General features: G+C 35.8%; 3 protein-coding genes across 4 annotated transcripts; 1 reads left to right on the forward strand and 2 right to left on the reverse strand.

The window, feature by feature from the left end:
- Positions 1-391: 391 nt before the first annotated feature.
- Positions 392-4,955, reverse strand: LOC147385517 (uncharacterized protein At2g27730, mitochondrial-like). 2 transcript variants are annotated; one of them, XM_086423462.1, is made up of 4 exons: positions 4,800-4,955; positions 3,304-3,431; positions 1,246-1,284; positions 392-845 (listed from the first exon to the last, which is right to left on the reverse strand). In XM_086423462.1, the coding sequence occupies exons 2-4, from the start codon at positions 3,403-3,405 to the stop codon at positions 642-644; spliced, it is 345 nt and encodes a 114-aa protein (XP_086279588.1). In that variant the 5' UTR covers positions 3,406-3,431; positions 4,800-4,955; the 3' UTR covers positions 392-641. The 2 variants fall into 2 exon arrangements, with proteins under 2 accessions (XP_086279588.1, XP_086279589.1); XM_086423463.1 differs by lacking the exon at positions 1,246-1,284.
- Positions 4,956-7,484: 2,529 nt separating this feature from the next.
- Positions 7,485-12,713, forward strand: LOC147385518 (L10-interacting MYB domain-containing protein-like). Its single transcript, XM_086422752.1, has 5 exons — positions 7,485-7,622; positions 7,805-7,876; positions 8,067-8,177; positions 11,516-11,842; positions 11,930-12,713. Exons 1-5 carry the CDS (start codon positions 7,500-7,502, stop codon positions 12,560-12,562), a joined length of 1,266 nt encoding a protein of 421 aa, XP_086278878.1. The 5' UTR covers positions 7,485-7,499; the 3' UTR covers positions 12,563-12,713.
- Positions 12,714-14,156: 1,443 nt separating this feature from the next.
- Positions 14,157-15,748, reverse strand: LOC147385519 (Glutaredoxin family protein). The gene has a single exon (XM_086422037.1). The coding sequence runs from the start codon at positions 15,661-15,663 to the stop codon at positions 14,449-14,451; it is 1,215 nt and encodes a 404-aa protein (XP_086278163.1). The 5' UTR covers positions 15,664-15,748; the 3' UTR covers positions 14,157-14,448.
- Between the last annotated feature and the right edge of the window lie 368 nt (positions 15,749-16,116).

Here is a 16,116-nt window from a genome sequence, read left to right on the forward strand (position 1 = left end):
AACTTCGTAAGAAGTGTGACATGCCTCTCTCGAATTTGGTTATCCTCTAAATACAATAGTCTAAATTTTAATTTAATGCCCTTTCAAAAGAACCATCGACCTTTATCCCAAAAAGAGTCGGAAATAGATCAAACTGGATGAAGCATTCTAAAATCCAAAACTTACTACCTCAAACTTTGATGAGGATTTTTAGAGAAGACAAGGAGAATTTTGGATTAAAAATTTGAGTTTCTAGAATGTTGAGAAGCTTGTAATTGAAGAGGAGGTCGAACAAATTAAAAATAATTTGCCATAAAAGATTGAGAGCTTGAGGTGGACAAAAAGGGTTTTAATATTAAACGTATTATTATAAAAGGAATTTAAATCGGTTGATTTTCTTGAGCCTCAAAAATATGGAACAACAAATCAACTAAAGGTAGTCAGATAGTGCAACACATCAATCAAAGGTAGTCAGGTAGAACAAAATAAGATTCCTGAGTAATCATCTTTCAGGTTATCCATGTGAGAAGCCAAGGACAATAGGGAGAGTAAACAGAAAGTCTTGCAGATTGAAGCACTTATTTTCATCCTGATATGTAGGTGCAACAATAACAAAACCTAGCAGCTTTCTTTAATCATTCCTTCTTTCAGGTAAAGAAGCTTCAGTGCTGGACCTCTTCTGGCTTCTTGGCACTTGAATTGAGATACCATCCCAGAGCAGCACCTCCAGCTATGACACCAGCAACAACTGCATAGTTTCGGTTCTTGTTGGTTGATACACCTGAGGTTGAAGAGCTTGTCGTCCCAGTGGGTTTAGCATCGGTAACCGATCCTCCAGTAGGTGCTTGTGCCTCCGGGTTGGCGCCCTGAAGACAAGAAACCATGTTCAAAAGTTTTCACATGATAGCAACAACACTACATTTGGAAAGGAGAGGATGATAGATGGGGGAAGTAAACCATCAATCGATGGGTCCTACTGGGGACATCTGCAAAAGATCAACAACCAATCCATCCATTCTATCAACTTTTTTCCTTCGATCTTGCCATATTTTCTGCAACCAAGACACTCCAATTCTCGTACTCCTCAAGAAAGTGTCCAACTACATTTGATGACACTTGCCCACTTTCTAATCTTGTTTAGATACATTTCCCAAGCTCGGAAAAAAAATGTGCATTGTAAAGATTGATCTTTCTTCAGCCATGAAATGACAAGAGCCCACCTTTCTCATATGGCTTGGTACTCATAAAATTCAACAATAATCATACCTTGTGTGCAAGCTTCTCCAATTTCTCCTTCTCAATTTTCTGAAACATAATAATAAGAATATATAGTATAATGGCGTGACAGAAAACCAGTAAAATTCCCTTCACAGACAAGTAAAAATAGACTGAATTGACAAATGCAGACTGCAGATAACTTTATGTAAGTAGATAGTTCAAGTTAAAACAAACTTCATTATTTTATTCACTTGGGAATAGATTCATGTTGTTTTGTTCAAATAATGAAACGAAGGACGTACCACCCAAATACATGTTTTTACAGAGGACTTATACATGAGAAGATCACAGATCTAAAAATAAATTCAAACAACAGTTCAAGGTTGGATATAATGTACATAAACTGAGGGGAGCAGTGATTTTGGCTACAATCTCGAATAAATTCAAACAACACTTCGAGGTTGGATATAATGTACATAAACTGAGGGGAGCAGTGGTTTTGGCCACAATCTCGAATAAATTCAAACAACACTTGAAGTGTTGCACTGCTATCTCACTGCATTGCTCATTCATTTAGCATAACCCATTCCGTGCTTGATAAAAGCATGCCATCAACATGGAATTAATTTAATCAGGATTTCAGAATCTGTTTCCTAAAATATCAGGGCACCAGTGTCGATGTTTTTTTCCCCATTCTACCTAATAAGCAAGTGGGTTAGTGGTTGGTAATTAGTAGGTGGAGGCAGGCTTAGAATCAAGGTCATGGTATCAACACTCACACAATTTAACGAATTTAACAAGCTGGCACCTGCTTCATAATAGGACACCATTGTTTCACTGTTAAATGTGCTACAGTACAAGGAAAAACATCTATAGTGAAAGGTCCACTCTTTTACGTATTTCCAACATGAGTGTTCAATAGCAAGATTAGTAGTTGTCATGCTTGTTTCTTGGAGATCTTGGGCCTTCTATACCTTTGGTCAAAGCAGCACACTGAGTTCGTTGGGACTACCTTTGATAACTTTGTTTTCCGATGGAACTCGTTATGTAATCACTAATGCTGTTATTTTGCTTTTTATTTTCTTCTCGTTATTATTTGTGAGGCCTTCTTGGCCTCCTTGTACTTTTCCCTCTCTTCAATAAATTATACTTTTCAAAAAAAAAAAACATGAGGATGTCCGTAAACCAAATTAGATAACTAGACTAATAAAAACAAACTACAAATGCTACCACTGCAAATTTAGACTTCTCTGCCCCCTCCCCCCTTCTTTCTTTGCACCCAATATCACAACAGTGATTAGGGTGCAAATCCATCTTTACAACAACAATATCCACTAATCAAAAAAGAAAAAAAAAAAGAATAGTGGTCACTTGGCCACTTGCCTCATGATCACCAAAACAATTCAATACATACTTATAGCTGATACTGTTTGACTCCAAAAAATGTGTAAAAGTTGCAAAGCCTTGTGGTTAATGCCATTACATGTTGATTTTTATTGCTACCTTAGTCACATGATCTTCAACAAAAGATTTGAGTACAAAAGTAAAATAAGAAAGTGTATATACATACAGATGCATGTTGAACAAATTAATATGTAATGACATGTACAACACATAAGACACGCTTACACATACCAACCAGTGTATAAAAAATATAACATTGAATGTATGAAAGTAAAATAAGAAAATGTGTGCACATATACAAACATATGTACGTTGCACAAATTAATGTGTAATTGCACGCACAACACATAAGACACGTTTGGAAAAAGTGACAATAGCAACAGTTGGCATGCCCATGAGTGGGCGCAAAGAACCTTCCTTTGTAAAAAAAAATCGATATGGTTCAATGTTCTAATTTAGGGCATGAACAGATTTTTTTCTCATTAATTTTTCAATAAATATTATTTCCATAAAATAAAATATTGATCTGATTATGAACAAAATAGTAAAAAAATATAGAATAATAGGCAAAACTCTTGTACATTTGGATCCAAAATTCAGTAAACAAATCAATCAAACTACATAAAATAGAACATCGATGTTTAATGTTTAAAAAAAACAAAAAAAAAAATCAAAGAATGGTAAGAAAAATGGGAAATGTACCTTGATGTAAATGTTTTCTGCAGCTTTTTCCTCCTCACTGAGGATCTTACCACTGCTCGAAAGCCTTCGAGATATGTATCGAGCAGCGACTCTTGTTGCCATGATGTCTTTTGATTGGTTGTTTTAGTCTGCAAAGAACAACCATTCCCCTCAAATGTCAATCTCCTAGTGGCATGAATGTTACTTTCATAACAGAACATACCCTGCTTAAACTCATGAATCTGAAACATCTGATGAGGGTGCCCATATTAATTGGCAGGTTGAATGAAATGACAGAGATGGATATGATGGTCCCACTTATCCTTACATATATTGAAATCATATTGATATGTGACTTTTGATCAACCTTCCATATTAGTGGCCCACTGATTGGGACTGATGCTATCTCGTAGGTCTATTTTTTTTATATCTGGGTGGTCAAGAAATAAGAGGTAGGCCTACTCATAACCATTTTTAGATATGATACAATTTGAAAGATGCAACAAAAAGGAGAACAAATTCAATTGTCAAGCAGCAATACTGTCCAACCCCACCAAAATAATTCCAGTTCCAAACTAAACGTACAATCTATGGACCAATACTTGAAGCAAATTGACATAAAACTTGAGAATGAGATGCAGTGAAAAACCCTATCTGCGATGGATATATTTGTCATATTTCCATTACCAGTATTCTCAGTGCTATGTAGGATGTCTCTCCTGTTCGTGGTTGGGCTTGGGTTTCAAAGAGGCAAAATCAAAGGGGGCCTTTCCTGAAGAAGAGTGGATTCAACCTGAAGCTTCTCGACTGGGCCCATGTGGAGGTTTTGGGGCCAGCGGCCCCAAGGGTATGCATTCTTTTGGTGAAAGTCGTCTAGGGTTTTCTATTTTGTGAGAGGGATAAACGTTTTCTTAGTTCTCGTTTTGCTAGAGATCTCTAGGGCTATAACTTTAAATAATACAGTGTGATTAGATTTTGATCTGATCCGTGGACGTAGTAACACTAACGAACCACATAAATCCTCGTGTTATTTGTTTGTTGAAGTTGTTTCATTGGCTCGCAACGATTCTTTTTGGGGATTTAATTTTCTATTTTTTATTTTATTATAGGAATTAGAGAAGATGTGTGGATCACGAACTCTAATTAGCTCACACATTCAATTTCCCTCCCACACTCTGTGCATATGTGTGTTGTTCAACTTCAAACACAATATCACCACATCAAAACATAGGAAATTTTCACAAACTCTACTTAAAGCTAAAACATTCAATCATAAACAACGAAATGTGGCGAAATTTTATTAAATTCGCTCTAAAACAATCGTAAATGGTAGAAATAGAAACTGCAATCGATCATATATATCAAGATCCAGAAGCAGAAGAAATCAAGAACATTCACAGAGAACGATAGAAACAGCACAAGAAATCCCTAGATTATGACCGAGAAGTAAAAAAATTAAATAAAAATGAACCAATCGAACAAGAAAAAAAAAAAAGAGATCAGAGAGAGAAAATTACCAGATAAGTTTTTTTCTCACTCTCCTGCGCAAAACGAAACCACTATCTGAATCTCTTGCGATTGCGAAGAAAGAAAGGTTGGACCCACCGGACGAAATATAAAGGGTGATTTAGACATACCCCCTCCATGTTTTGGTATTTAGAGATAACCCAAGTCTTTTCAAACTAATGACATGTCAGATGTACACTTATCTTGTAATAGAACAACCTAAAATGAACAAAGGGGCGTTATCTTTAAGCTTTCGGTAAAAACCCTTATATTTTCTCCCAAATTTGTTGTCATCTTCACGTTGTGAACTCGTAGGGCAAACATTTTTATTTATTTGTGATTTGTGATAATACAACTCGCCAGGTGGCATACTCAATTAACTCTCTAATGTGACAAGTTCGAAATCGTAGATCTATACGCCTTTAGGATACACGTTTGCATTTTCCCATAAAAGGTGTATCCCAAGACCAACAAAACGAAGTCATATCATCAGGATTTTTTTTTTTTTTTTTTTAATGAAAAATGATGGTCTATATAACACTGAGTTGGATTGTCCAACGTCAATTTTTAATTTGTATTTCGAAGAAAACAAAGCAATAGTTACCTGTGCATTGCCACGTCAACTCAATGTTGAATGTATTGTCCAACTCAAGTAGTGTAGCATGACTATTTTTTTTTTAAATCTATTTAACCTTGTCTTTAACATGTAAAATGCCCTTGATTTTTCGATTAGAAAATCTATCACTTCCCCTCTTTTTTCGAAAATCCTATCTTATTTTTGAGTGTTGAAGGAGATAGAATCCTAAGGTTGAAGATTATCCTAAAAAGAAAACCTTTCAACCTCAAATTGTCAATATATTAATAAATTATTTTTCACTTATTCAATCTTATTTTTAATATTGTGTAAAAATTCTTGATTTTTCTATAAAAAAATCTATCTTTTATTGTTGGGGAAAGATTTACCGTCAGGTCAATAGGGCACTTGCCCTCGTAAGAAATTTTGAAAGTTAAAGGGATTTATAAGTTATTGTGATAGATAACAACAACAAAAAACAAAATTTGTCGCTACTACTCTTAGTTGTCCCCACTTAGACAAAATCATGGATCGCCTTCTCTTTATTTTGGTTGGTAGCATGTGAATCACATTTTCATTTTCACTCATACTCATTGGACGTATATTGTATACTAGGTGATAACTAGATTATAAATTTGATACCCTTGTGGACACAAATTTTAGGCTCATTATTGTTTTAATTTTATTTATTTTTAAATTTTTTTGGATAGTTAAGTTAGTTAGAGAGCTGGGTTCGAGATATTATCGCACACATCTCTCTTAAAAGTGTGGTGGCACCTTCACATTCACTTAATATTCTTCAACAATTAAGCTAATTTTATGTGTATACATATATGGGTCTCGTTCAGCACCCTAAGTTTTACCACACACTTTAACAAACGTGTTTTGTCTTACATGGGTTAGAAGTTTTGGAATGGGCTGATTTTTGGTGAGGATGATCTCTATGGTGAGGAGATCATCCTCACCAAAAATCAGCTCATTCCAAAACTTCTAACTCCATCAAAAATGGTTTACAAAAAATGGACGGTCCACGATTTTTCAACGTGTAAACATGGGGCTAAACATTTCGGAATGGGCTGATTTTTGGGGAAGATGATCTTCTAATCATAGAGATCATCCTCACCAAAAATCAGCCCATTCCAAAACTTCTAACCCATGTAGGACAAAAAACGTTTGTTAAAGTGTGTGGTAAAACTTAGGGTGCTGAACATTTCCCTACATATATATATATATATATATATATATATATATATATAATTAAGAATTGAACCAGAATTACACTAAAAAATTATAGTTTTGGCATCCTCCATCTTTTTATCAAATTACTTTTACATTAAATTGTTATTCCAATTAAAAGTTATATTTTTTTTGTTCTATAAAAATAGAAAGAATAATGTTGAATTAACCTATATCACATTTCTTGACGTGAAAGTGTTAGAAAATCATAGATGTTTTTCATTGAGACATGAGTAAGAAAGCATCCCATTCACTGTCACTTTCACATGAAGAAGTGCGATATGAGATTCCAACTTGAGGTCATTAGAACATAACTCAAATGGAAAAGCACTTCCTTAGGATCATTGGGTCCACATGGATTATCATATTTGAAATCCAACAAAACAACTTTCTAGATTCTATGGAAAAAACTCAAATTCAAAAAATAAATAAAAATTGAGCTTGATCTAAATTGTTGAAAATTAATGGCTATTGCAATCCCAAAACCATAAATTAGAATTTACTGGTGAAAAAAAATTATTTTTTCAAAGTTCTAAGAATTTCATTTACTACAATCATGTGTCATCGGATCATGTTTTTGGATGTCAAGATGTGACCTCACGACTGAGAATTTTGTTCATTACAATCCAATGTCATCAGATCATGTTTTTGGATGTCAGGACATTAGCTCATGACCTTATTTTTTCAAAGTTCTAAGAATTTTGTTCATTACAATCCTATGTCATCGTATCATGTTTTAGGATGCCAAGACGTGGGCTCACGATCGTTAGTAAGATTTAACATCTTATTAAGTTAGTCAGGCTATCCTTACTCTCTAAGGTATTAAATTCGCGCCATCCAACAAGTGTCGGCTTCCAAGTGCTTTCTATAATATTTGATGTGAAGAGTTCGCATCAAATTGATGCGAGCTATACGCGAAGTGCTGGAATTCGACACGTACCATCCAACTCTTCGCCATCGCCAAACCCCGACAGCAATTCCATCTTCTCGCGGAGGTTCGATCTTGAACTCTTCTGCGAAAATGGTGATTCAAATGCTTCTGCAACTTCTAATCTCCTAATTAACTCTTATCTGCAACTTCTAATGGCGTCTGATCCACTGTGATCTCTGAAATTTATTTATTTAATATTTTTTTTCTGTTTTTGTTCGTTTTCTTTATTTGTTTCTTATTTAAATGTTTATTTTTTAATTGATTATTTCACATAGGCGCCGAAGAAGGAGAACATCTCTCCTCCATCTTCCAATCCCTCTAAATTTGGCCGAGAGAAGCAGAAGAAGGTAGAGATTAGGGTTAAGGGTTCGTTACATATATCTAATTTGATATTAGATTTCTTTTCACTGAGATATTGGTGGAATTTGATTATTTAGAATGTATTTTAGTAACTAAATTAAATTTAAAATTTTTATTTTTTAATTGCTATTTGAGGTGGTTTGTGTTTCTTCTGAGGGTTTAGGGGTTGGTTTGCAGAAATGGAGCAAAGGAAAGCAAGAAGAGAAGGTGAACAACACGGTCTTGTTTAATCAAGAGAGGAGCTATGAAAAGCTCGTTAAGCCTTCGATATTATCAGACAAACTAAAGGTTTGAATTATCTGAATTTATGTCCTCTATATTTATCTTGAATTTATTTATTTTGATGAAATATTACAATTCTATTTTGGGCAATTTTAGCCAACTCATATACAAATTTTATTGTTTCGTTTACTGTGAACTATTGATGTCGAAACTTAGTTTATAACACCCATTTAACCTCATGAATTCTCAAAGTGAAACATCTAGATTCCAGACTTCACTACCCATTTTAAGATGAATTGTGGGATGGGTAATTTGGATTTAAAAATTCTCTCTTTAGCTATGCTCATGCCATGACTTATGATCACTATTATTGAATGAGAATTGGATATTTTTGGATCACTAGAGATCTCCTATAGTGGTATACATATTTGTTATAATTTAATATCAACAAGTAAAAAACCAATGTTTATACTTATTATATTCGAATTTCATTGAGGCACAAGCCTCATGTACGTTGACTTGAGTAGTGATCCTCGTTAAAAATGCCTCTCCTCAGGTGTTCACTTTAACAACACTGGAGACTTGAATCATTAAAAAACAAATTGGGGTTTTGATATGTTTTATTTAAATTTGATTTATAGTTTTTTTTTCCTGGTAAGGATGTGTTTTTTCTCAGAATTGTATTTTATAATTTGAGATAAGGTTTAGATCCTGGTATTGGATAAAACTGGGGAATTGCTGAGGTTTAGGTATTTTATTACGGATGAATTAATAACTTTGGTCATGAATCTTCATTAATGAGGATGTTGCCTATTTGGAAGAGTTTTTCTTATCAGTTGGTGGTGGACGTGTTGAAGTGGCTGTCTCCTTAAAGTTGTATCATCTGGTGTGTTACACGATTACATCCTTCACACTTTAAATTGATGTTTCAGAGATGGCCACAAAAGCGGTTTCTTCTTTGTCACAACCCAACTAGTTTTGTCAAGTCTTCTTTAGTGTCCTTTATTTCTTTGTTCTTTTTCTCTCTTCCTTGTGTTTCTTTCCTATTATCTTATCGTCAATTGACAATTTCTACTTATCTTCTCTGATGCGTAAATAATCTTAAGAGTTTTGATTTTTCTTTTTCTTTTAGTGTCTTTCAAATTGAAGCTATTTCTTTGTATATCCTTCAATTCTCATTCAAATTAATATATAGTCTCTCAAGTCCCTGTTTTCTTGTCAATGGAGTTTTGAAATTGTGCTTCCCTAGATTCAATATATAGTTTCTTGTTGTGCAGCTTATGCCTGTGTGATACTTCCCACCAAAAAGAGGCATTTATGCGAACTCTTTCTTTCTTAATTTTTTTTCATACTAAAAATATTAAAAGCGGTCGAGATGACTGACAAACATACAAAGGACAAGGAACTAGAAAACACCCATTAAAACACATGGATACAACAAACCCAATCCCATCTCACCAAGAAATCTGCAAATGTATCCCTTGTTGATTTTAAAGCCTAGGCTTCAAAGAATTGGATCCTTGTTGATGGTCTTATCCTTTAATTTCTTTCCTATGATTTGAACTTCTTGTTGTGAGCAAGGATTGGTCCCTTATATTGTTGCATAGCTTCCATTTCATCTCTTCTGGAAAAAAATAATTTCTAAGAATGTGCAAGGATGTGAAACAATGCAGCTCAGATTAATCTTGCCTTTTACAGAATTGTTTACAGCCAGCAAACTGGAGTGGTCCATTTATTGGATCTACACACACGCATTCGATCATTAGATATGGTTTTCTTCTTTCCACCTCCTTTGGCTTTTCGGGTTTATAAAATAAAATAAAGTGAGTTAATGACCAATTAGTTAAAAAGGGAATGAAATAGACCTTTGTATCTTCCTCTTTAAAATTTACAATTACAATTAAAAGTTGCTTTGCTCAATAATGCCCCCAAGCCTTCTTTTTTTTTGGTCTTCTTTTGTGCTATCTTCACTTTAGTGTATCACTGGCACAAAGAGCAATCAAGGATTTCATGGAAAAAGGTTTCATCAAGATGATATCTACTCTGGCTAGCTAGCAAATTTACCCTAGAGTCACTAATACCTGGAAACCCCCGAGCTTTGTTTGTTTCCTATAATGGTTAATAGTTTTCTTTTTCTATTTGGATCTGACCCTCACAATTGGTGTCTGAATGATTAGGTTTTGTTTGGCACAACTTTTTGTGGGAGCTTTTAGCTTCTGGTCCATCAAAAGTACCTTCTAATCCTAGAATCATGTTTGGTGGATATTCGACTTCCAGATTCCCACAAAGCTAGAAGCCACAAGGAGCCAATGCTATGTGGACCTACTTTTGGTTTCTTATTTTGGGGAAAGCTGGGTGGGATGAAAGATGCGAGTTTTTTGGACAAAAAAGTCCCTGGTTTTAAAGTTAATGGGTAAAACAGGCCTGAAATGTTTCTAGGGTTAACTCCTCTTGTTCTGAGATAACTCTCATACTCGGCAATCTTTGTAGTTCTTCCGTGGCTCAAGGTATAAGATCTATGATTTCTTCTATCCGGATCTGATATACAAGTATTCTGCACAGCTTATTTATTATTATTATTATTATTTTGATAAGTAGCTTAGTTATTTCAGTCGTACTCTTGGATGGTCAAGGAAGAAATCCATTTACAAATGTTAGATTGGTCGATGCTTGAGATAAATGGTCTTCCAACATCCAGGTGCCACCATTAATGTATGGCCTGGATCCACCATACTATCTAAAGTGATATGTAAATGTCTATTATTTTATTACAAATGAGTTGAATCTTTATCTTGTATCTTACTTGTATGTTGTTTTGATCAATTAGACTAACAGAATCACACACTCCACATCATTTTTTATCAGTAAGCTCTGGGCGGATAAGGGACCCCACCCTTCATTCAATCAAGGGGGTAACGCCTCAAATAATTACAGGACACATCCTTGTACATTATAGCAGAAAGCTCAGGAGGAATAGAGGCACTCTCCAACACAAAAAATATCCTTCACAGTTCACATCATTATTAGGGTATCCTAAAGGTCCTGAATTCAACATTTCAGATTAGATAGTCAGGCTGCACTGGTTTAACATGAGTCAAGTACAGACTGTTTGTGATTAATAAAATGAAAATGAAATCGTATGACCGAGAATCTGCCAATCTGATATTGCTGTCTTATTCCTAAATTGATTCTGCTGTTAAATTTGGATCTAGATTTTGGATAGAAGGTTTGAATTGCTGTTTCATTTGCAAAGTGTGCTTGCTATAATTTTGTCTTTTATTTTTTGCAAGCAAGATAATGTGGAAGTGAGATTTTATAGCATGCAGTAAAGGATTGGTGATGTATGGTATTTGTAAATTGTGATTATGGAAATGGGTTGACCATGTTAGATGGAATGTCAACAGAAAAAAGCTAGATCGTCGGATGTAAAAATGAAAGCCCATTGGTCATATAAACACCATAAGCTCTGGGTTGAACTATGTTTGGAGTTGGTGCAACAGGGGAGAAGGGCAGGATCATGTATTGACAAGATAGGATATGCATACCTAGTGAGAGAATTCAATAAGAGGACTGGCCTTAATTACAAAAGATTACAGATGAAGAATCATTGGGATAGAACTAAGGGTGAGTGGATACAATGGAATAAGTTGATTAGTGACACACGTTTGGGGTGGGATCCAGAGAAAAAGACAGTTGTAGCTGATGATGAATGGTGGGCCAATTGGTTACAGGTATCTTATCTTCTCAGGTGCCATTTAGTTTTAGGCCTTTTTTTTCTAAACTCAAGACTTATGACTTACATGTTTTATTCATTATAGAAATACCCAAAAGATGAAAAATGGCGTGAAAAAGGACTTGATTTTGCCGATGATTTAGACATTATCTTTGGTGGAACGGTAGCAACTCGTGATATATTACGGACACCCTCACAGGGAACTTTGCGAGCTTCAAACACTGTTCAAACTCAGCCAACACCCAGTACAATGGAGAACCGAGACGATGACACACCTGATATTGTTTCGGGTAGACGAGCACAACAGGAGATGTCTCCATTGGGAGCTGAAATTGATGATGATGAATCGATCGACATAATAGACAACAATGCACGTTTGCGAAGGAGACCGGAAGTCGGACTAGAACCACCATCTCAACGTCAGAGATTATTGGGTGATGCAAGATTGGATAAACAGATTGATCGTCTTTGTGATGCCGTTGAGTCAAAGATCTTGGCTACATGTTCACGTTCTGTTGAAGGCGCAACCATCAAGGAATGCATCGAATTGTTGAATGAAATGCCAGAAGTGCCCAGAGGAAGCAAGTTGTACCTGTTTGCAGTAGATACATTCTTGAAGAAAGAATATAGAGAGGTTTTCATTGCGATTAAGTTGCCTGATTTACGACTTTTATGGTTGAAGCATCAGATGGAACTGGCTACGGGTGGCAAACAGTAGTTCATGATTTCATTGTCAGTAACTTTCATGATATTTTATAAAGGATATGTTGATGTTTTATCATCACCATTTTTATGGCAGTATTTTGGGTTACATAGGATGGTTCACTTTTATTTTCTTTCCGTGGGAGTAATTATTTTATTGCTTGTCATGGATTTCGTTTTTGGATAATTTGTTTATTTGCTAATATGGTTTGAATTGTTGATTGGTTATGTCACCATTTCTGGACTTTTGTGTATTTTGGTGAAGTAGTTAAGGCTTTTTGGACCCGATCAGAAAGAGTTTTGAACATTTTCCCATTCTCAAAACCACAAACTCTTTTATCTGCGCAAATGAAATAGACAACTAAGAAATGATGGAAGACCTAGATACAGATCTTTAACATAATGCACGAAGAGTGAAGAACTAAATGAATTATTTGTGCATCGTGTGGATGCAATGTGATACAATTTTTTATGTTTTTTTCTTCATATTGTTGGCTTATTGTCCTCAAGTAAGAAAATGCGGCTATTAATATTTTGCATTTGCCCTCAAAATTTTGTAATTGTGATGAGTTCCTATTAATGTTCTTTGTAATGAGACCCACTAACTGCTTAGCTTGCTTGTATGTTACGTGTTTTTTGAGACCAACCTGAATGTATATTGTATTGTGTGGTAAGGCCAAACTAGCTATTTTTTAAGGGGCATGTTATGATCAATTAAACACAGTTCTTTTTTATCTGATTTTACCAAACAGCAGTAGAAAGCTTTTGGAAGCACTTCTTGACCCCAAAAAGAATTATGATGGGTTCTTGTAGAAGTGATGATTCCAGAAAAGGACTTAAGTTGTAAGAAGAGCTGCGCTGGCAGGATAGTGTCAACAATTTAGGTGCCAGATGACCTATGTCATCGAGATCTCACCACACAAAATTAAAGGAATGTTCAGTGGTCTAGATCTTGGGACACGGTGGTTGCGTTACCCAACCGTGGAGGGTACTGACATTTCCAGGAAAAAAATGATGCGAGTGTTTATGATTTGCAAGGAGAAATTTGGTGGAAAAATGGATTTCTCGGGAAAAATGTAATTTGTAGGAGTATTGTTATGCATTTCCCCTGGGCAAGTGATTTTGACCTTTTTGGCTGGAAACTATTTTTCCATTAGAAATAATTATACATTAGCAACAGAAGCATTTGTTGGGCGTTAGATCAGCCAATCCAGCAATTCTTGAAACTACTTGGTAGTAAATAGATGATATAAAATCTTATATGACAATGCATACTAAATGAAAGGTGAAAAGGGTGGTTTCAACATATCTCTGCAGTTAGTATGAGTTTTCCATTATGTTCCCATGGTCGATCCAAGGGAAAGGATGAATCATCAACAACAGAGATCTTTTTATTTTTATTTTTTGATAACCGGGTATCCCTGTAGACAAAGAGATCTTTAACTGGGAGTAGAGAACCTAAATCTTAACAGGATTGAATATGTATGAATAAGAAAAAATTGTCGTAATTTGGATTTGATTTCGATAAAACAACACATGTTACGGTATGGTGGGTTCCCCATTGTTTATTTTGTCTAAAATCTTAATAAATCATCAAAGAGATGGGTTTCAAACATGTCACACACTATAGCATTCTATCATAGCTCATTCCAGTCGCAGAGTGATGAAACAAAGAACATGAACATATTTTTTTCTGTCTGAAAAACAAACAAATACCCAAAAAATACATGCTAACCTAACCCCCCACTTTAGAACCGACTACTCAAACTTCAAATTGAGCACTGTTTCAGCTCCTCACATTCAAGAGCACACAAACCCTCCATGTACAGAAGAACATAAAAGCAAGATAGAAATCTTCTGATTTCTCTTGATTTGATGGGGTAGAGAGAAATTTCTCTAACATTAACAACAAATTGGGCATTGAATCAACCCATTCTCATTGCACTCTCCACATCTCACCATCTTCTTCTGCTCCTCATCCAACACTTTACAACTCCCACTACATTCCATGCACATAACAAACCTCACTCCTGCACATCCACCGCACCCGACCACTGCTCTCGGGATCCCGTCGAACAAGATTCCTAATTTCCCCTCCTCTTCCATCCTCACCACCTCATCAGCCCCACCAATCAACCTTCCTTTAACAAACACCACAGGAACTCTAATATCCTTCTTCCCTGTTAACACCCTTAATTCCTCTCTAAACCCTGAATCCATTGAAATGTCTCGCTCGATCGTATGGACATGATGCGATTCAATCACAGATCTGACCGCATTGCAGTCTTCGAATGTTTTCCTGATGCCCCTCAATGTTGTCGTGTAGATAATAACAGCATTTTCCCCACCTGTTGGGCACTTTTTCTCGAACAATTCGAGCATCGATTCTGAATCTCTGGACTTACGGCTTCTGGGTTTCGGAGAAACCATATTCTTAATCTGTTCTCCCTGTTCATTGAGTTCTCTTTCCAAGGATGCTAGAAGTTCTGGATCGAAAAGGGGACTCAAACTCCGCCTTGACGTCATTAACCCTGAATCAAATCTGAAGCTTTCTGTTTTCAGACTATTTGGAGTTCTATTAAGGGGAATTTTCAAACTGGGCACAACCTTCTGCACATTTCCAAGCGAATTAAACGGTTTCAAGACCTGTTGTGGCGTGCTGGGCTCCAATCCTCCCCTGCCGCAATCCAATCCGCTCTGTCTGTTCTTGTTCTCCTTCCCTACAAACTTCTTCTGTTTCTTTGGAGAGTTGATCTGGTTGAAGAACTTTGAAGGATTTCTAGCACCCATCTCTGCACCTTTTGTTTGAAAAACTTGGGCTTTGGGGCTTTTCTTTGTTGATGTTGAAATGGGTATTTCTTCTTCGAGATCTCCCATCAACTCCCAAGTATTGATGATCTCTGGCTCATCTAACACCTTTTCAGATTTGTGAAGAACAACACGAGGAGGAGATACCTTTGTTTCTTTAAACGAGTTTTCGATCAGCCCTTCATCGAGTTTCAGAAGTCCGTAAGTCGTTGAAGTGAGGGAGACGACGTGATTAGTACAATCTCCATTGCCGAAAAGAAATTCTTGATGAAATTGTTTCTTGAACAATTTGGATGAAACACAACCCATCTTTCTTCGGTTTCTCTGAATTTTCTCTCAACTTCCTAAACTAGATTTTGGAAGACTTCTTTCTACTGAGAGAGTTTTTTCTCTCAATTTCCGAAACTAGATTTTGAAGACTTGTATAGGGAGTTTTTTTTTTTTAATCTTCAACGGTTATTTTGTCTGAGGAGCACGTATTCGCAACGGTCATATCTGAGATGGGCCCCAACGGTCCGAAAATCGAATTGGTAACCTTTTGTGTATGGTTAACGGATAATTGCTCATGAGACAGAGTGGCACCGATTACCGTGCTGACCCACTTATTGCCGCTAAATCTGTTCAAGTTTTCTCAAATGACCAACTTACCCTCACGTGATCATCTTGACCGTCAAAATTGTGGACTAACCTATATTGATTGGTTGATGAAACCATTAATTTGATAGAAAAGTGATCCAAATATTTATTAAAAGAATAGATTTG

Source organism: Akebia trifoliata, chromosome 14 (genome assembly GCF_017979445.1).
Source record: "Akebia trifoliata isolate Shusen 1 chromosome 14, ASM1797944v1, whole genome shotgun sequence".
Classification (NCBI taxonomy): Eukaryota; Viridiplantae; Streptophyta; class Magnoliopsida; order Ranunculales; family Lardizabalaceae; genus Akebia; species Akebia trifoliata.